This window comes from Ovis canadensis, chromosome 4, assembly GCF_042477335.2.
Source record: "Ovis canadensis isolate MfBH-ARS-UI-01 breed Bighorn chromosome 4, ARS-UI_OviCan_v2, whole genome shotgun sequence".
In the NCBI taxonomy this organism is placed as follows: domain Eukaryota; kingdom Metazoa; phylum Chordata; class Mammalia; order Artiodactyla; family Bovidae; genus Ovis; species Ovis canadensis.
In genome coordinates this window covers 77745125-77766642 of record NC_091248.1, presented here as the reverse complement: position 1 = coordinate 77766642, position 21518 = coordinate 77745125, and the positions used below count along the sequence as shown (strand labels likewise).

The 21518-nt window shown below is 42.2% G+C and overlaps 1 protein-coding gene across 2 annotated transcripts in view; it reads left to right on the top strand.

Annotated features, from left to right (window-relative positions):
* Window positions 1–21518, top strand: part of BMPER (BMP binding endothelial regulator) — a 257526-nt gene that overhangs the window by 59873 nt on the left and 176135 nt on the right. For both annotated transcript variants that reach the window (XM_069586706.1, XM_069586707.1), the window contains exons 4-6: window positions 2585–2667; window positions 6688–6778; window positions 11072–11154. In XM_069586706.1, coding sequence (XP_069442807.1) covers window positions 2585–2667; window positions 6688–6778; window positions 11072–11154 — 257 coding nt within the window. The remainder of the gene's footprint in view (window positions 1–2584; window positions 2668–6687; window positions 6779–11071; window positions 11155–21518) is intronic.

Sequence of the window (21518 nt, the reverse complement as noted above, 5' to 3'; positions counted from 1 at the left end):
TACAATGGACATTTTTTTTTTTTTGTCTTTCTTTCTACTCTGGCTGATAATAGATATTTAACATATTCCTCCTCTGGGATTTCAAGGGGCAAGATGTTGCCAGTCTTCCCTGCTAGCAGTATAAAGTTGGTGGCAAAAGAGATTTTATTATAAAGAAGTTTGCCTTACAGAGAATAGGAAGTAATTCTGGAGTAAGTCTGAGGATCTTTTTGATTGTATGTATTTGTGACTCTTCACATAGCTCATGTTAGCGTTTTTCATTAAGATGGCATGTTTATCTTAGAACATGAACCCAAAGGACAGTGAAAATAGCCTTTTTAAAATTATCTGATTCCCAAGAATCCCTTACATCTGAAATCGACCTAGGATGCTTGGTCTACTGGAGTTGCCAAAACCAGCCAATGCTGTTGAGGGTAGGTGAAGAATGAAAAGATATAGCTTTTACTTTTGAAAGAGATTAATACTGATAGTTTTGAGTCTATTCAATCATTCTGACTCATCCAACATTTGGGAACATCTATTATATGGATTCAGGTGTTAAGCTGGTCATAATTTGATCTTGGTCTTTATATGTTAAACTGGTGTAGGAGCCAGACTTCATTTTGAGTTATTTGAGGCAGAAAGCATGGCTGGGTTCCCTGCACTGTGGACCACTCTGCCAATACCTTTTATTCCATACTGGGTGGAATAATCTGGAGACTTCTGCCCTACTCCTGGAAGTCATTTGCATATGGCCTGGCATTGTCCGGGAACAGTCTCTTGGCCTGCAGTTCCTGCCTGGTGTATATGGGCTTACAGTGCACTTCCTCCTGCGAAGTAAAAAAGGCAATCTCTTTGCCTGCCCTATTAGAATCATAAAATCACTCTTTCTTTTACTTTTTTTTTTTTTTTAATCCAGAGGATGAAAATGTATAACATATTTGGAAACTCTACTGGCAGACTTGGCAGGCGTTTCATATTTACTTGGACTTAACTTGAATTGGATTTGGTCCTCTGATTTCCCCACCTCCACCTCTCGGAACAAGTTATTTATTATCCGAGTGAGTCTGTGGTAGTGAATCAGACATGCACATGGCACGTCTATTGTTAAGTGTGTTTGTTCCGTAAGATTTATGCTAGCCCAAATGGTTTTATATTGGTTTTCATTGTTGAAAATTTACTGTATTCATTCTGGGTTTGGTGTTAAGTATTTGCAGTGTGCTAGGCGTCCCTGTGGTTGAACATTTTATCGCTGTAACACTTCATGCAAAGGAAATTAAAAAATATATAGTGAAAGCATTTCCCTAATATGTTTCCAATCAGCTGTGTACTTTGGTAATTTGATTTGTAGGAACTAGAGAGAAGAGTGTTACTGAGCCCTTTTCAATCATTCATAATTCTCTGGGAATTTGAATCATGGTTCTGAGTTTATGAAAATGTCTATTGACGTTCTCTTAAGTCTTTATTATTCTGTTTGTATTGAGGTTTCTTTTTTCTTTTTTAATTACCACTGCAGTATCCAAAAGAATTCAGGGAAGGAGGTGAGTCTTCTCTTTGTATCTTGGATAAGAAAAATCGTGAATTGAGGTGGAATGGGTTGACGGAAGCCAGTCACTTGAACAGAGGCAGACCCTTTTATATCTGCATTATCCCATCTGTGTGTTCCTACTGCTATACTTTTTGGGCTAAGCAGTGGGGCTGTGCTTGGTGAATCCCATTTGCCTGGTGTACTCCTGATAATCCAATGGGCACATACTAGAGGCATAGCTGGGTTCATCTTCCCTTGAAACCTAACTCACAAGGTAGAAGGCGTTATTTGGACAAACTAAATTAAGATCTAGGTTGTGATCCTTGCACCATTATTTATTCAGCTCTTTCTACAGAGGCTTAAACTTGTTTCCTTTTTTGAGACTCTCTGGCCTTTGACTTCTGTTTTTGCAAGTGAATGAGCATGACTTCTGTTTTGGCTAGTGAATTGACATGGGATAATCTATACATCGTCTAGTTTCAGATTTCCTTAATCTAGTTCGCCACTTAAAAGTAAAATCAAAGTGAAAAATGAAATCATAGCTCTTAAAGCTGGAGGCAAGTCTTGGAAGGTTTCATCTGTTGAAGACAGTAGCTTGTCAGGAGTCAGATGGGTATAGGATTTTGCGACCAGTTTTTATATTTTAATTTTCTTGCTTTTGCTTCTTGCCATGTTTTACATTTCCCTCTTGACCTTCAGGAATCTTAAGTTCACTTAGTCTTGTGTAAAATCCCCTTTCACGGTGATGTTTTGAGTCCTGGTCCTCTTCATACTTACTAGGTATAAATAAAGTCACGAGGTTATGTATTTTGGCTTAAAGAGTTCATCAATCCATGGTTTTCCATTTGAAAATATAATCTGTGAGGTTAATCTTTTTGGTAGTCAAAGAATTAATGTAAGTAAAAGCCAAGTGGATACTTAGAAGGCTTAGTTGTGTTTAGAGGAAAATCGCCAAGGAGCATGGTGTTTCCTACGATCACTAGTTCTGGCTTAGAAGACATAACTTCTTTTGCTTCAAAGATAAATGAAACTCACATTCATTCTTGGCCTTTCTTCCTGCCTCTGTGTTTCTTCTAGGTTGTACCTATGATGGAAGTACCTATAACAGCTCCTTCAAATGGCAGAATCCTGCTGAACCCTGTGTCCTGCGCCAGTGCCAGGTAAAGTCCATTTATTTTACTTTCCAGTGACAAGAAATCCATAAAGTCCTTTTCAGAAACCCTTTCCAGAACACAGAACAAACACAGAATAAAACTCCAAAGAAACAAGCAAAAAATGAGAAACGAATGAAAAACCAACTCTATCCTTGTCTATATTTATTGTGACATTCACCATAACAAGACAGGTACAGGATAGTTATTGCATGGGTCTTAGTTCCAGAAGCACACAGCAGAATTGTTCACCGTTGTTAAATTGTGCCTGGAAAAGCTCCGAGAAGATGCATATGTCCTTGGGGAAAATTCATGTCTTCCTGTTGAGTCAGCTTTGCAAAACACAAATTCTTGCTAGCAGAAAGAGGTATTGTTAGAGGATATATGTTTTCCTTTTTCTTTTTTATTTAGAAACATTTTTAACTGAAGCCAGTCTGTAAACTGTATTAACCAAAGCAATCAGGACATTGTGATCTCCATGATTTCGACCCAACCGATTTAAGAACCGCCAGTTCAGCTCCTAAGGAGCCCACTGTGCCTGGTGCTCGCTGAACTCTGAAAAGTGCACTGTTTCCACGTGACTCTAATCATTACACGTCTTAAACACAGGCAAGATAAACTAAAGGGGAAATGAAGAATCAAAATTTTCTAACTTATTTTCTTTAAAAGAAATACTCTGTTAAAAAAAATGCTCATCTAATTTTGACATAATTTAAAATTTTTTCTCTGTAGAGAAGATGCTATTTAATCATTTTACCCCAGGTTTATTTCACTGTCCAAGGATATTCTGTTGCATTTAAAGGAGAAAGCAGTTAGTATAATAATGCATATTTCTCTCTGATCTTATCTCAAATATATTGACATTTAGCTTATTGAAATCTGAATCTTATGGAATCATGTTCTTATTATAAGCCCACAGCGGGCATGTTCACTCATAAGATCTTCAGTTACTTATTCAGTTAAATATTCAATTAATTTATGTAGTAATCTAAATTATTTATGAAAATAAGCAGTAGGTAGAACAGATATGAACAATAGATTAATTAATTCAGTGAGTATTTGTTGAATTTTTTCTCTGGGTTATACATTCAGTCAGCTTCATGGAACCAAATGATGATGACAATGACTTTTAACAACATCAAAGCCCACACTCATTCTAAAATTTGCCCCACCCCATCACCACCCTGCTTCTTGACTGATGCAATTTCCAATTATTGACAGGGATACTCTGAAAGTAGCAGCCGCTTGCCTTTTGGATTGGACTATAATATTTGTATACAATAGTCAGAGGTCTTGAAGATCCTCAAGTTGCATGAACCAGTGGTGAATTTTGCTGCCTTTGTTTGAATTAGATGAAAACCAGTATTATCTGGGAGGGAATATTCTGTTGAATGAATAACATATCAAGCCATCATCATTTGTGAACACTGAAAATCCTATTGTGTATCAGCTTTGGTCACTAGTCACTCACCAGGGCCCAGAGATAATATATAGGAATATCAAATTATTGTTGAAAGAAATCTTAAAGACCAACAGACCCAGGAGTCAGGAAGTGCTGAACTTTAGGATGAAGCACAGAGAGGAGATGTTCACCACCAAGGATGAACTTTGCCTTTTAATTTTTCTCCTTGTATAATACTTTGCCTAAGCCCTGTTGCTGCTGCTTAGTCACTTCAGTCGTGTCTGACTCTGAGACCCTAAGGACTGCAGCCTGCCAGGCTTCTCTGTCCATGAGATTCTCTGGCAAGAGTACTAGAGTGCATTGCCATGCCCTCCTCCAGGGGATCTTCCCGACCCAGGGATTGAACCCTGTTCTACATTGTAGGCAGATTCTTTACTGCTGAGCCACCAGGGAAAATATCATTTTACTCAATCACCATAAAGGCAAACCTCTGTTAAATTAGTTACAAAAAGCTTCTCCTTCTCTTAGTTAGTACCTTCCCACTCCTGCTTACTTTCTTCCTTCTTTAGGGAAGGTGACCTCATCTATGAATGCAGGAAATGACTGTTCACTGGTACCATCAGGGAAGTCTTCATGTAAGATGCTCCTCTGCCGAAGGACACAATTGCAACCTCTCTCTCCAAGATCTTTCTTCTCAGGACACAGAATTAGTAACAGAAGAGAGAGTGTAGTGTAGTGAGTAAAATATGGCTGTTGCCATTCACATAACTTATTACTTAACCTCTCCAGACTTCACGTTCATGCCCATAAAATGAGGATAGTACTACCTCATAGAGTGATTGTGAGAATGAGCAACACTGTCATTTAAAACACTTCTGGTAGAGCCTGTGTATACTGAGTACAACTTGGTACCAGACCAGTAACAGCAAGTCTAATGATCCGGTTTATTTCCACTTGAGTTGAATTCTAGCTTATTTCTTATGTCTTCTTACTGAAGGAGTTTGATGGTGGAAAATTTACCTTTATTTTCCACTTTTAGTGTCTAACTGGAAGAGGAAAATCTGAAGATCAGAGACAGGAAATTCATGCTGGGGAGTAACCTGAATCCTGCATCTGCATTGCAGATACTAAAGGGAATTTGATCCTGGACTTTTTACATTGCTTCAGTTATATAACTAAAGGCCAGTTCCTTTTTTGATGTTGTATATTGCTGGAATTTTGACATTTTTTCCTTCCCAGATGTGATATAGACCACAATAAATTTCTTGGTAGTGGAACCCTCAGGTCTGACAGATGTGAAGACATTTAGGATGTAACTTTCCTTGTTGGATTGAGATGATATAGTAGCAGGCTTGATGAAGAAAATTGTCTAGTTGTCAGATTGTTACATAGTGTTTTACCTTTTGTTACCACTCCCCTTGAAAGAAAATTAATAAACACACAAGACCATTTTATAAAGGGGGTAGAGAATATAGAGAAAAACCTTCAAAGACCAACTCTGAAAATTGAATTTAAAAAAATGTTTCAATCAACATTAAAGTACTAGAGTCAAAAGATCAGTTGCAAATGAGTCCCTTGATTTTGTTATTAAGACCGAAAGTCTCTATTTTAATATAATATAGTTTCCATTGGTCATGTATGGGTGTGAGAGTTGGACTGTGAGCACCAAAGAATTGATGTTTTTGAACTGTGGTGTTGGAGAAGACTCTTGAGAGTCCCTTGGACTGCAAGGAGATCCAACCAGTCCATTCTGAAGGAGATCAACCCTGGGATTTCTTTGGAGGGAATGATGATGAAGCTGAAACTCCAGTACTTTGGCCACCTCATGCGAGGAGTTGACTCATTGGAAAAGACCCTGATGCTGGGAGGGGTTGGGGGCAGGAAGAGAAGGGGACGACAGAGGATGAGATGGCTGGATGGCATCACTGACTCGATGGACGTGAGTCTGAGTGAACTCCGGGAGTTGGTGATGGACAGGGCGGCCTGGCATGCTGCGATTCATGGGGTCGCAAAGAGTCGGATATGACTGAGCAACTGAACTGAACTGAACTGAGTATGATCTTTAAAATAGTTTTATCTGATCTCTTCATTTGCTGAGTGAGAGCCAGGCTCTCTGGGAAGCCCAGAGAAATGTCTACGATTGCAGAGCTGGTGTCTAGTTATTCCTGGAAGGATGGTGAGGATTTGGGTCTCCAGATGCCAGTCTGGGATATTATGTTTGCCCTCTGTGGCTTATAATTAATGGCTTAAAGTGTAACAACAATTATAGATCATATAATACATGTTGAAAACCTAAAACAGTTGTGAATGAATAGCTAGACTCTGTCAGCTACTGACAGACAGCAAGGAAATCTTAAATATTAGATTTAGAAGAAAGAAAGGAAGAAATCAGAGTCAAAGAGAAAGAGCCAGAACAGGGAAGAGAACAGGTTTGCACTTGTTTGCAATGGACAAACTGGAGCCATCAGACCTCGTTTGTGCCACGGACCTATGGACCTGATGCCTATCCCCCCTTTGCACTTTTCATGTTTTGATTCTTCCCCTACTACTTTGGCTACTTTCCAGAAGTGAGTAAATCTCCGTGGGAATACTGGGGCTGACGTTGATTGTGGCATTCTGTTTTTCAGGAAGGCGTTGTCACAGAGTCTGAGGTGCGATGTGTTGTTCATTGTAAAAACCCCTCCAAGCATCTGGGAACATGCTGCCCCACGTGTCCAGGTAACCTCTCAGGAAGGGGAAGGCAGTGTGGCTTTCTGGTACATTACAGCACTGTTGAAATCCTTCGGGGTTCTCTCAAGCATGCATGGTTTTCCCACTCCCGACTGGAAGTTTTCTCCCTTTACGTCTGTGTACCTAATGTGTGAGGAGAGCAAACTTCTTTGCATAGAAATGTCCGGTTGGACTCTGGCGGGCCCGGGATGACTGCAATGTGCTGTAGGTCTTGGCAAGGATGCTCCAGGCTCCGGAGGCCTGCTTTCCACTCCACAGGGCCACAGGTAACGCTTATTTTGGAAGGAAAGGTTGTGGCTTTCCCTTGCTTCCAGAAATGTCTTTTTACTGCTTCATATTGCAATACCTTGGCTGGGGCTCGCCGGCTCGCCTTGGTGATGAGGCGACCAGATGTTTTCTGAACACAGAGAGCTGGGTCCCTAAGTGGATTTAGCTTAAGGCTTTGCTGGTCTCAGTTTTCTGTGTGGTGCAGTGACTGGGAACCACTGTCTTTTTAGAGGGCCCCAGGGCCTAGCTGACAGCAAAGCGATCTTTCCTTTTCAGTGGCTGGAGTGTTTCCTCTTACTTCTCTGAACAGGATTACAAAGGCCTCCTGCCTCTTTTCTTGCCCTTAGGTACGAGCCCGGGGATTTTGAGGTGAGAGATTTTTTTCTGATCCCTTAAGCCCCTGGCCCATACTCTTCAACAGATGTTCTACATTTTGGGTTTTACTCTGAGTGCTTTTCCTCACTGGAGGCGATACTCACAACTACTTCTCTTTGCTTTTGAAGTTAATCTCCAAAGGGCCTTCTGTTCTGTGAGCCTTCCCAGGAAATGGCAAAGGCACCATCGTCGGATGCTCTGTGAAGATGAGCCCCTGGTCCCTTCTCCTCCTGCCGTTTTCCTCCACACAGTCTGCCATGCTCCCAGACCTGAGTCCCTTCTAGGGTCCAACCTTCCCTCATCTTTGAATGACAGTGAGGACAGTCTCTCTCCATTGCTCCTAACCTTCCTGGGTTCCCTGGACAGTCTTTATTGAGCCAAGCTTCCTTTTCACACTGCAATTTCTGTTAAACTTGTATTATTGGATAAACTTAAGTGAAGGCCTGAAACCAGTTGAAAGTAAAATAATTCTTTCCATAACTCAGCTATTTTGTATCTATCAAACAGAGTTTGCTTGAGTACCCTTCCCCTCTGAATGCACTGAATGCTTTGCATCATGTAACCATATTCTAAAATGCCTAAAGGATCTTTATTAAGTTAGCTCAGTCATTCTTTAGGCTGCACATGAAAATCACCTGGGAAGTTTTAAAAAATAAATCTTGATGCCCAGGCTGCATCCCAGACCAATTCCATCAGAATCTTGGAGGGTGGAACTCAGGCCTCCTGGATAATTTCTGTGCACAGCCAAGCTTGAGATTGAGAACAGAGCAAATTTTATATGCTATAGAGATTTAAAAGATATCAAAGCTGTTAAATATGAATTCAGCTGGGTTGAGTAGACTGTCGCTTTATTGGTGCAGAATCAACTCGGCATATATAACATTCCTTTTCACTTAGGAGATAGTCATATTTTTAGACTGCCTTTGAAAGTATGTGTATAGAAACAACAGAGTGAATTTATTTCAGCAGCTGAAGTTATCATATTTGAGCAATTGCTTCTCTCATTTTGTTTTTTAGTTGAGTTCCCAGGAAGGAAAGGCTGAGCTCTGTAATTGCACATATTGTAATGTTAAGCCTTCACCACCATTTCAGTAAGGGATGAAGCAGTGTTTTTAGTTCACACAGGCAGAAATTTGACTCAATGAGGATAAGTCCAAAGGTGGGGGTGGGGTCCCTGGCCTCTTTTCTTCTCTGGCCTCTATACTGTACTACCTGCCCCTACCCCACACTGTGATCATTGTTCAGCTTGGGTCTAGATGCCCTGGGAAGCAGTATTTAAAAGTTAGCTTGCCAGTCAGCCCTGATGGGAGGGAGTTTAGAGGGGAATGGATCTGTGTGTATATATGGCTGAGTTGCTTCTCTAGGCACCTGAAATTATTATAACATTATTAATTGGCTATACCCCAATATAAACTAAAAAGGTAAAACATTAGGTTGCCAGTGCTGCACACTAGCCCCCTGACATCTGGGTAGGCACTCTGCCCTTGGTTATGGGGTCAAGAATCAACTTTATTCTTTCTCCTTAATTTCAAAGACCAACCTTTGGCATGAAAATCAGAAGACTCAGATCTGGCCGCATCCAGACTGCATTATCCTGTGTCTTGGGAAGGAGGCCTCAGCCAAGTCTAGAGAGGGACAGTCCATTGAGGCCTTGGGGTATTCTCCTTGTAATTCAGAAGGACTGGCATCTGTCATTGATCATGGGATGGTATTCCACATAATGACAAACACATACAGCTTGTGGTCAGTTTCTTCCTGAAACAGATTGCAGGACATTCTTAGTTATCTGCTCCTTCTTTTCTCGTCTGACTCTTTGCTCAAGGAGGATGGGCTGTAAAGGGAACAGTTTGCAAGAGTTTTCATTTAAAAATTTGTTATTTAAGTTATTATGTGGGTTGTGCAGTTAACCTGTCTGGCAATCTGTATGACAGAACCAGTGGTGCAAACATATATGAAAGCATTGAAGACCCTTTGTTGGAAATGTCTTTTGAAAAGAGATGAATGGGCACCTGCTGTTATTAACAGTGCTGAGATATGGCCACAAGGAGGGCACCAAGCTTATCAGGTCTCCTGGATCAAAGGGAACAGCAGGAGGGTGGCTCTGGCTCCTCCCCTGGCTCTGGTTATGGGCATCAGAAAGATTTTAAAGCCACAATTCACCCAGCTATTCAGCTTCAGTAACATTTGTCTCCATGTGTTTCAGTTGAACAAAAGGCTTCATATCTAGCTTTGAAATGAACAGGTCCGATGGCTTGATCGGGTGGTTATGGGCAATGCTCATATGTTCAGATGTTCCTTTTGCCAGGAACCAGCTGCTTTGAGAGTTGGTGGGTTCTCTTGACAACTTTGGGTTTCCCAGGGTGCACAGTGGTAAAGAATGCACCTGTCAATGCAGGAGATGAGGGTTCAATCCCTGGGTCTAGAAGATCCCCTTGAGGAGGAAATAGCAACCTACCCCAGTATTCTTGCCTGAAAAATTCAATGGACAGAGAAGACTAGTGGGCTACATACAGTCCATGGGGCCACAAAAAGTCATACATGACTGAGCATGCATGTTGATGGCTTTAGTGGACAGGCCTTGAACACCTGTTCTCAGGGGCATGAGTCGGTTTTTCACAAGAGCCCTCTTTGCTGAGTTTCCCCATTGGAAGTGCTGCTTTCCACACTGTCTATCTGTGGAAAGTGACGTCAGCTATCCTGGCAAGGCAGCTGGGGAGGGCAGTCCTGAGGAAGGAGGCTTGGCCGTAGCTGACGGTCCTCCTGTGCATGGCCCATGTGGCGCAGGGTCATTGGCCAGCCTGTTCTTCTGGCCATCTGTGACATCGCTTAAGAAAAGAGCAGTGACCTTGGCATCTTTCTGATAGGAGGCACCTCCTGGCTCTTGGGCCTATTTTTAGCCAAACTTGTTGTGGACATCCTAGCTCCTTCAACAACACACAGGGTGGGACTGAAAACCTGTGTGGTGCCTCCTGCCTTGCCTTTGTCCTTTCTCGTCTTGGTGTCTGGCCCTTTGTGTGGTATGGCCAGTGGGTTGGAGCTGAGTTAGCACCCAGTGCTGCCAGCTGGATGAGTTCCTTCCTCTCTCTGGGCCGCATGTTTCTCACCTGCAGGGGCAGTGATCAGAGTCCATGCTCTGTGGGCTCGCTGAAGATAGAATGAGGTCAGGAGTGCGAAGGGTCTGGCAGGAGCTGGCCACTTCTGGCTGCTCTCCAGGTGGCAGCTCTCCATGTCATTTGCTCCTAAGCTCATCCTTGACCTCTCTGGCTTGACCTTCTCTTTGCCTCTTCTAGCTCCTCTGGAACTTGGTTCCCTGGCTGTTATTGGGGTGGTGCTGGTGAGCTCCTCAGACTCTTCATGGCTCAGAACCCTGTACTGCTGCTGCTCAGGCCAACCTGACTTCCAACATTTTGTTTGCTTTCTAGCATCTTCGGGTTTCTGGGTCCATGTCGATCTTTTGTACTCTACAGGTTTTTCTTTTTTTTTTTTTTTTCACTTTGAAGCACTCTTGTCCTCTGATTGAAGACTATGCTGTACAAGTTGAGGGTGGAGGTGGGGATGGTTGCTCAGTGGCTAGAAGGATATAATGTCAAGCTGAGTCAAGACTGTGGCCCTGATTCGAAACTCTGCGTTGCTTTCCAGGCTGTGTGTTTGAGGGGGTGCAGTACCGAGAAGGGGAGGAATTTCAGCCAGAGGGAGACAAGTGTATCAAGTGTTCCTGTGTTGTAAGTACTGCCTTGGATGTTCCCAGGGTATTCCTTTTGGTTAATTGTGCCTTCAGCTCACCAACTCCAGCCCTAAGTCTCTTTATAGTCTTTTCTCTCCCTCCTGATGTGGAACCAAGGAAAAAGCTCAGCACTCTAAGGTGGGTATCTCAGCCTTGGCAGTGTTAATATTCTGGGCTGGGTAGTTCACAGGTAGCAGCTGTCCTGTGCCTTGTAGGATGTTTAGCAGGATCCTTGGTCTCTACGCATTGGATTTTAGGAGCACTCACCCTCTCAGTTGTGACCAGCAACACTGCCACATGTGTCCTGGAGAACATGACCACTCCTGATTGAGAACCACTGGTCTAAAGAGTGAGGGAGAGGGGTTGATTTCCCTTCACCTGCCTTCTTTGGGCAGGCATGGATTCTCCAATCTTTGGGCCAGAGAAACTTCTTATTGAGGCAGCTGTTGAGTTCTTTAGTGCAGTCAAATGGGAAGCATATGGAGATAAATGTAGCTTGCTTTGGAAAGAAGCTGATTTGAGGATTGATCAATTATACTGAGGAGAATGGACAGGAGGAAATGACCCCTAAAACGTGGATTCAGGGCAGAGAAGGGATTAGTGAGACAAAGCCGTAGACTTGCCTTTCTAAGCACTGTTGATTTGTAATTCACAGACTAAGGATATCTTCATAGTGCTTAGGAATGAAAAAGGAACTTGGCATATGTTATAGTTTTAAAGGGATATTTTTTATTAATGTATTTTAAATTTGGAGGAAAATCATTGGTGATGGTGGTGGTATTGATGATGATGGGGACTCTAGTCTTAACCAGCCGCTCCAAGTTATTTACAGTAGGGAGTTAGTACAACCATATATTTTTTAAGCTTTTAATCTTTTGCAGTAAAGAACACACAGTAGTCATCTCAAAATATTAAAAAAAACAATACATGGGGAACTTCGGCATACTAACTTCACCAAAGCAGAATCATATGTGGGTCATCATAAATCATAGTATTTGTCATTTCTCCATGTCTTTTCCAAAATATTTCCTCCTTCCTAGAGCACACATACACATACAACTTAGAGAGTCCAGATTAAAGTAAGCATGACCAAGGGTTATAGTTTTTGCAAGGGGAAGAAGGACAGGAAGGAGAGAGAAGGAAGGAGACACAGGATATTTATATCTATACCTATAGATAGATAGTATTTATATCTATAGATAGATAGTATTTATACCTATAGATAGATAGTATTTATATCTATACCTATAGATAGATACAGATGTAGATATAGATGTAAAATAAATATGTAATATAAGGTATATGTACATGATATACCATGTATGTGTAAATATAAATATGTAATATAAGGTATAGGAAATACCTGATAAGAATATATAAAAACACAAAAGTAGCTAATTGATAAAGAGGAACACGATTTTGCATATTCAGACTCAACTTCCATGTTTTTCCTTTCTTGCTAATTATGACTAAATAGCTCTTTTTTTTCGTAATAATTTCTATTTGCCACTAAATACTGCCCATTTCACAATTTTATTTCTTCCGCACTGGTAGCTGTCAAGTTTTCTGATAATTAAAAGAATTATTTTCATCTCATTCTTTTGGGTAGATTGAGGAAAAACAAGGCAAACTTCAGTAGAAAACTTTAAATCTTCACCTGAATGAATTATTGTTTCCATAAAGGTGGGCCAAGTTTAGGCAACTGAGCCTCCTTGGGGAAAAAATTTAGAAGGTGGCAGGGAGGATGGGAGGCTCCCGCAGTTTCGCCAATGACAGTCACACGAAGTTATCCGATGTTGGGAATGGAAATGAGTTTAGAGATTCTATGTAAAGGGTCATATACTCATGCACTCAACGTCTTCAGACTGTGTGTTTCTAAAGACACTGCATGATCAATGAAATACACCAGAGGGCCAAATTCAGGCCCCTGCAAGTACTGCTTTTATTTTCAGTTGAAGAAAGAAAAACCCAAAGAAGTAATTGCTTGCCCAGGCTTTCCTTCTCATGAGTTCCTCCAGATCTATATTCTATATCATTTTCTGTATCCCTATATATTCTAATCTCCTGTGTTTCTGTATTCCTAATTTTATATTCTTTCTAGTTCTCCATGTTACCACCCTTGGCACATAAGGGGCAGCTAATGGCGTTGGCTGTCCCTGGTGTCAGCTTGTCAGTTAATAAGGGAAGGAGAAGAAGAGATGGAGCTCTTGCTTGTGGACAGGACATTTATGAGTTTGCTTGGGTATAGGTAGAGTCAAAAGAGCAGTTTTTCTTTTTGTGAATACAAAAGTTTGAGTCATAAGTTTCTTTTTTGCAGCTTGTTATGAAGGTAATTTGGTTTTTAATATGCTTTTATTTTGCTATCTTTCAATGTAGTATGCTGAAAAAAGAAGGGGAGAGAGAGAGGCAATGTCTTGGCAGCAGATGGCCCTGTCCTGAGACTGGCAACTGGACAGATGTTTGCTTTAGAAGGCAATATTGCAAATGTGCAGCCTGGCCCTGGCACCATGAGACTCAGAGTGTGAAGGTTCTGCTTGGCCATGGGCTCGGACACCTTGCTGTGGACAGTGCGGGGACTGAGGGGGTGAAATTGGACAAGGGCTTCAGACAGGACCTGTGCGAGGCTGGGTGGTCCACTGAGGCGGTTACAGGAAGGGTATGCCCCTGGAAGCTGCAGATCCTCCAGTTTAAAAAGAAGACTGTGTATAATTACCCACTATGCTTTGGTAAGAAGGAAAACAATGGTGCTATAAATAGAGAGATGGAAACACATTGATGCATTTGGGTGTATATGTGGTGTTTGTGTGCATATATATTTACATGCATAAATGTCTGTATCTATGGGTGTATCTCTCCACACGCACATATCCACATCTATAGAAGCATGCCTATAAATATAAATACAGACCCACATTTACATGTCTAACTTTGGATTCCCCCAGAAACAGACCTTGCAGCAAAGGTTGGGGTGTAGGAGTCTCATGGGAGATGGAGGATACTGGCTGAGGAGAGCAGAGATGAGATCAGAAGAGGGAGGCAACTAGCTGAGGGTATGTAACCAAGTGTGGATCACTGTGCCTGACCAGAGTTCACCCCTGCCGGCAGACTTGGGAAGCCAAAGGAAGTCATGCCTCAGAATTTCCTGCCCGACAGTGAGAGAGATGAGTTATGGTTGCACCACCTTCCATCTGCTCCAGTGGGGGAGTGGATTGGGTACCCTTTTGAGCTGCCTCTCAGGTGGCAAAGTGCCCTCTAAGAGAAAGAATACAGGTGCAGGCAGCTGACGTCTGGCGTGTGCAGTCAGGTGTGCGGGCGCAAAGAGGTGGGTGGGGCTGCAGCAGTTGGCTACAACATATATATGTGTATACACAGGTACATGTATGTATGCACACAAGCACAGACATTACTATTTTTGTATCTCTGAATATGATGATGTGAAAGTGTTGCACTCAATATGCCAGCAAATTTGGAAAACTCAGCAGTGGCCACAGGACTGGAAAAGGTCAGTTTTCATTCCAATTCCAAAGAAAGGCAATGCAAAAGAATGCTCAAACTACCTCACAATTGCACTCATCTCACATGCTAGTAAAGTAATGCCCCAAATTCTCCAAGCCAGGCTTCAGCAATATGTGAACCGTGAACTCCCTGATATTCAAGCTGGTTTTAGAAAAGGCAGAGGAACAAGAGATCAAATTGCCAACATCTGCTGGATCATGGAAAAAGCAAGAGAGTTCCAGAAAAACATCTATTTCTGCTTTATTGACTATGCCAAAGCCTTTGACTCTGTGGATCACAAGAAACTGTGGAAAATTCTGAAAGAGATGGGAATACCAGACCACCTAACCTGCCTCTTGAGAAATCTGTATGCAGGTCAGGAAGCAACAGTTAGAACTGGACATGGAACAACAGACTGGTTCCCAATAGGAAAAGGAGTACGTCAAGGCTGTATATTGTCACCCTGCTTATTTAACTTCTATGCAGAGTATATCATGAGAAACGCTGGACTGGAAGAAACACAAGCTGGAATCAAGATTGCCGGGAGAAATATCAATAATTTCAGATATGCAGATGACACCACCCTTATGGCAGAAAGTGAAGAGGAACTAAAAAGCCTCTTGATGAAAGGGAAAGAGGAGAGTGAAAAAGTTGGCTTAAAGCTCAACATTCAGAAAACGAAGATCATGGCATTCGATCCCATCACTTCATGGGAAATAGATGGGGAAACAGTGGAAACAGTGTCAGGCTTTATTTTTTGTGCTCCAAAATCACTGCAGATGGTGACTGCAGCCATGAAATTAAAAGATGCTTACTCCTTGGAAGAAAAGTTATGACCAACCTAGATAGTATATTCAAAAGCAGAGACATTACTTTGCCAACTAAGGTCCATCTAGTCAAGGCTATGGTTTTTCCTGTGGTCATGTATGGATGTGAGAGTTGGATTGTGAAGAAGGCTGAGCACTGAAGAATTGATGCTTTTAAATTGTGGTGTTGGAGAAGACTCTTGAGAGTCCATTGGACTGCAAGGAGATCCAACCAGTCCATTCTGAAGGAGATCAACCCTGGGATATCTTTGGAAGGAATGATGCTAAAGCTGAAGCTCCAGTACTTTGGCCACCTCATGCGAAGAGTTGACTCATTGGAAATGACTCTGATGCTGGGGGGGATGGGGGGCAGGAGGAGAAGGGGATGACCAAGGATGAGATGGCTGAATGGCGTCACGGACTCAATGGATGTGAGTCTAAGTGAACTCCAGGAGATGGTGATGGACAGGGAGGCCTGGTGTGCTGCAATTCATGGGGTCGCAGAGTCGGACATGACTGAGCGACTGAACTGAAATGTACTGAACTGAACTGAACTGATAGGTACATACGCATGCCATCTGTCCCTGGATTACGAGTTTTTTCCCTAAACCCATTACTTCCTTATGCCTCCCATTCTTTGCTCATGTCTCCACCCTTGTTTGGAATCCCTTTCTTATCCTTCTTCACCTGGTCAGTGCTTGGCCTTTCAAAGTTGGTTATCATCACCCACGGCAACTCCCTGGCCACTCCATGCCTCTAGGCAGAAGCATAAAAAACCGTTTTCTTATTTGTATTCCTGAGGCTCAGGGCTCTCCCTGGCTGGCTTACTTGCCATATGATGTTCCTCCCTTCTTCCGTCACGTGCAGACACATGCATACACAACACACACGTGCACACACTTCCAGGTGAGGCCTGGCCCCATTGTAGCATGATTACCAGAGTATTTTCCTGTTCTGTGTTAGGCCATGTCCTCCGTAAGGGAGGGAGGCGTGTTTTCTGATGCTCATCTTGCTAACTTCTGAGCTTAGCCATGTGGGTGCTCTGATGCTGGCTATGCTACCTTGTAATGGTGTACACTAAACCAGCAATCTCTTTCCTTCCAAACTGCGACAGTTCTGCCCTTTAAAGCTGGCCAGCTCCTTCTTGCCTGACAGAACGTGTGTGTGTGAGAGAGAGTCACTCAGTCGTGTCTGACTCTTTGTAACCCCATCGACTGTAGCCCACCAGGCTGCTCCTCTGTCCATGGGATTCTCCAGGCAAGAATATTGGAGTAGGTTGCCATTGCCTTCTCCAGAGGATCTTCCCAATCCAGGGATTGAACCTGAATCTCCTGCATTGCTGGTAGATTCTTTACTGTCTGAACCTCCTGAGAGAATAGCTATTGTTAGATAAATATCCTACTCTCATTAGGTTACTGTTTGCCTTGGAGCACACCCCAGAATGTGTAAACATCTCTAGTGTATATTACCCATCTCTGATGGATGAATTGCCAGCTCTTCAAGTAAATATTATATACACCATGAAAACTGTATTTTACGTCCAGCCCCCTTTGTTACATTCTCCAAATTTGTGAAAATCTCTCTACCCGTGTTTTTCGGATGTGGTGACAGAAGCCGACCACCAGAAAGACACTCCATCTGACTGAGATGGATTCCTTGGGTAATGGAACAAATGCCTTACACATGGTTTCTCATCCTTGCTTCAGGTCAGGGCAGTATATACAGCATTCCAGACAGCTGAGAACATGCTAATGTTTGACGATATCTGGAGAGATTTCACAACCTCTCGCTCTTACCCATTTTAGAAGCAGAGTGTCTCCCATTTTTTGGTGTGAATAGCATTATGATTCATGTAGAAAATGCAGTGCTTCACTGTCACTTGTGAAACTGTGTCATCCCCATGTTCCCACTATACATAAATGACAGAGGCAAGAGTTCCTTCCCTAGAGAGCTGGTATTTATCAGGGCAGTGAACATTTGAGTTCTTTGAGCTGTTCCTTAGTGTTGTCTGAGTCATAGCAGAGTGCATTCCTCATGGTGTGTGTTCAGTGAGAATGAGTCCTGTGTTCATTTTAAAAATGAAAGAAGATTCTTTCCTAAGACAGAAGCAAAGAGTAGTTTATAAAGTATATTGAACATTCATCTGAGCTTGAGTTTTTATGACCTGCCTAACTGAACACGAGCTTCCATCCTGGCTCAGCAGTAAAGAATCCTCCTGCAATGCAGGAGATGTGGGTTCGATACCTGGGCTGGGAAGATCCCCTGGAGGAGGAAATGGCAACCCACTCCAATATTCTTGCCTAGGAAATCCCATGGACACAGGAGCCTGGTGGGCTACAGTCCATGGGGTCACAAAGAGTTGGACACAACTTAGCGACTAAGGAACAACAACAGGCTGAACAGCAAACAGTTCACTGTGCCTTTTTTCAGTCAAATGCTCAGGCTGGTGGCAGTTGGTACAGGTATTTCTAGAAAACCTGATGTCTTCAGGCGTGTAAGGCTAAAGGCCAGGGTGCCAACGAGAGGTGTTTGTATTCTGTTTTACCAAACTATTTTAAGAACCCTATGGGCTCTATGTCCTTGGAAATCACTTACTGAAGTAGGGAAGCCCACAGAGCTGTAGGGCGCTCTAAAAATGTGGCAAGTCCTCAGTCTGCAAAACCAGCCAGATTAACAGGCCAAGATCAATTACTTTTGCTGACAAAGGTGTATTAAGTTCTGAGGATTTTTGCTAATAAACATGGCTTGTTAATGGTCTGTCTGTGATGAAGGAGCTGAACTTTATTAGCTCTTAGAAGCCCCAGAGTCCATAAACACCTTTGCTCTCACTTGTACTTTAGATACTGCAAAGTGCTGTCTCCCAGGGAAATTGAAACTCCCAGCAAGGTTATTTGGAGAGAACAAAGGAAATGGAGCTCTTCGTGGTTCCCATTCCTCTGAGACCAGATTCCTTAAGATGCTCTGCACAGCCTGGCATGGTCCAACCTCTGCCAGGCTCTCTGGCCTCATCATTGACCCTTCCTCGTTCTCTCTGCTCTGACATCTGGGCATCCTAGCTACACAAAGTGCACACCCGACCAGCCGTATTGACCTCACCTGAGAGCTTGCTGGAAACGCAGAAGTTTGGGCCCTACCCCAGGTCTAGAATTGAAATCTACAATTTGGGAAGATTTTCAGAAAATTCATTTTCCAAATAAAGTTTGAGGAGCTCTGGTCTAACAGCTCTTGGCCTTTCCCTGGGCTGCTTTTTCTTTCTTCTCTCTACTTTGCTCCATGTTTTGATACCCCACGCCTAGGTAACACCACTTATCCTGTGCTTGGAAGCTCAAACATTCCTTCTTTCCAGAAGCTTGTGTGACTCCCAAGACTAGATCGGGTACTATTGCTAAACCCTGGAGAGCAGCCCATACTTTACTTCCTAAACATTTAAAAGGATTCCTAATTGGATATTTCTGTGTGCAATGATTTTACTTAACTCTTTGAGGGTAAATTGTTCAGTCATGTCCAACTCTTTGCAACCCCGTGGACTGTAGCCCACCAGGTTCCTCCATCCATGGAATTCTCCAGGCAAGAATACTGGAGTGGGTAGCCAGTCCCTTCTCCAGCAGATCTTCCTGACCCAATGGTAACTCTTGTATCTTCAGTGCTTGGTGCATAATGGATATTCGTACTAATTGTTGAATTCAGGAATGAATGAATGTTGACTTTGATTTCGATTTCTTTCCCTATTGCCTCTTTCCCCTCTCTGCTATTTCATATTCCGCTGCATGTTTTGTCTTTTCCATTTCTGGAAGGAAGTTGGATATATTTGCAGCCACTGTAGTACTTATTATAAATTGCTTTGTGTGGAATGTAGATGACTTCCCTAAGGATGTCTTGCTTGAAAAGTGTTGCCTGAGCCTTAAAGATTTCCACTACTCATGGCAACGGAAAGATGCAGTGGCAGGAAGAATTGGCCAATGACTGGGGCCACTCACTGTGGCAGAGCTTGGAAAGGAAAGCATAATTCTCTACCCTCAGACCTGACTTTGCCCTGAAATATGGAGAGATGTGTCTGACCTCTCGCCTCTCCAGTCTGTCCAGCTTCAGATTGTACTTCCCTGTAATTGGATGCAGTGGGGTAGCTGGCCACTTTCCTGGTCACGTGAAGCCATGGCAATCCCAGTTACTTATTCCCAGCCATGGCACTGCTCCTCTGTCATGGGAACTCGGGACCCTCGATGCCTGAGTCCTCTCACATGGACTCTGCTTTACTCTTGATAATATGTGCAATTTGGCACATTTTAGTGATAGGCTGTCATTATGTCTTCCCTGTCCATGGGGAGAAATTTGGCTACGTTTGGGCAATGAATTGGAGATTTGAGCAATTATTGAGTGAATTAGATCAATGTGGGCAGTTTTTCTAAGCAGTGTGGGCCAAAAACCCTGAGAGTAGTTTTCAAAACTAGTTTGAAATGTTGATGTAATTGCTGCAGAGTTCCATACTGCACTGTGGTTGTACCATCACTCTGAGGATAAAAAGATCCTGGCTTTGAACAGTCAATTTAAAACAGAAAAGGCTTTTCTTTAAGGGCTGGATAGCACTTGCCACTAAAAGGGGCCTCAGTTTGCTTGGTAAAGTGCCTGGTACTCTGCCTGCTTTTGGCTAGACCATGAGGTCCTGAATCTTGGGGTTTTATGTTAGGATGAATCTGAGCAATTGTGGTTTCTCTGTCTACTTCTATTAGAGGGTCTATTTAATGCCATTCTCTTCAGGGTGACTATGTAAATGTGCAGCTATTGTTATAAGGGTGTCAAATTCTTGCTTATTGAAAATAATACCAAAGTAAGGCAGAGCTAAGGATATTGCTTACTGTGGTCATCAATGATTACCTTGATGGAGCCTTAAAATATTATTTTAGAAGGAAGAGGACAAAGATAGGATATTTGTGAGGTTCCTTGGGGTGGGGGAGATTGGGATAAGGTGAGTTTTTTAACATAAGGAATTGACTTGGATTGGGCAATTTTCATGATATACTATATCATGATATACATATTGGTGGAAACTATGAAGTGAGCTTCATGGCTTGTCCTAAAGACTTCATGAGCCTGGTTGAGTTATCTGTGTTACTAATACTTTCAGTAAGTTCCTGAAAGCAACAAGAGGCTCATTTTTTTTTTTTAATGTTAAAAAGATTGAAATAACTGTTGTATATTTTAAATCCTATTTCAGCCCTGTCTCATGTATTTTCAGGCCAACACTTGAATTTTAATCCCTACACACTGTCTTATTTTTTTGTGGTTTCTAAGGTTCCTTATGTTTATTTCTTTATATACTTTATAGTTGAAGCTTCTTGTAAAATTATTTTTCTACATTGGGAACCACCATCTGAAAAATGAGCCTAATGGGGTAAAGAGTTAGAAAGGAAATTTCTTGTGTGACATTTGAGCATTTATAGGAAAACACATAGTTTGAAAGAGATGAGCAAATGATTTATTTATAGAGGAATTACTGATACTAATAGCTGCTTTTGCTGAGTGTATACTCTATGCCAGATATAGTGCTATAATGTCCATTTTCAAGATAGTCCTATATATCTAGGGGGCATTAGCACCATTTTTTTAGTGAAGAAGTTGAGATTTGAGAAGTTTAATCGCTTGCCTAAGGTCAAAAAGTTAATAAGAATTGAAATCCTGAACTATGTGATTATAGTCACCTGTTATTTCTATCCCATCTACCAACCTTCCCCGCCAACCCCTGCCAAACCCGTGTCATTTTGAGATATCCAATGTATGGTTTTTTTGTAGACATTTGAAAGTGGGACATGCCATCTGAATCTATGGAATGAAGAGCAACCAGATATTTTGAGGGAGAAATAATTCAGCCTTGGGCGTTCAGCCTAAGTATGTCACAGTGATGGCACAGTGAATGATGAACATGTATCTGCTACCCTCACATCAGTTGGAGAATGGAGACAGTGTGAGCTATAGTGTATCTGTTTGCCAAGAAATTATGAATACACAAAGAGAATGTGATTGTTGCTGGGACAGAGCCATGCGCAGTGCTTCTGCTTCCAAAGAT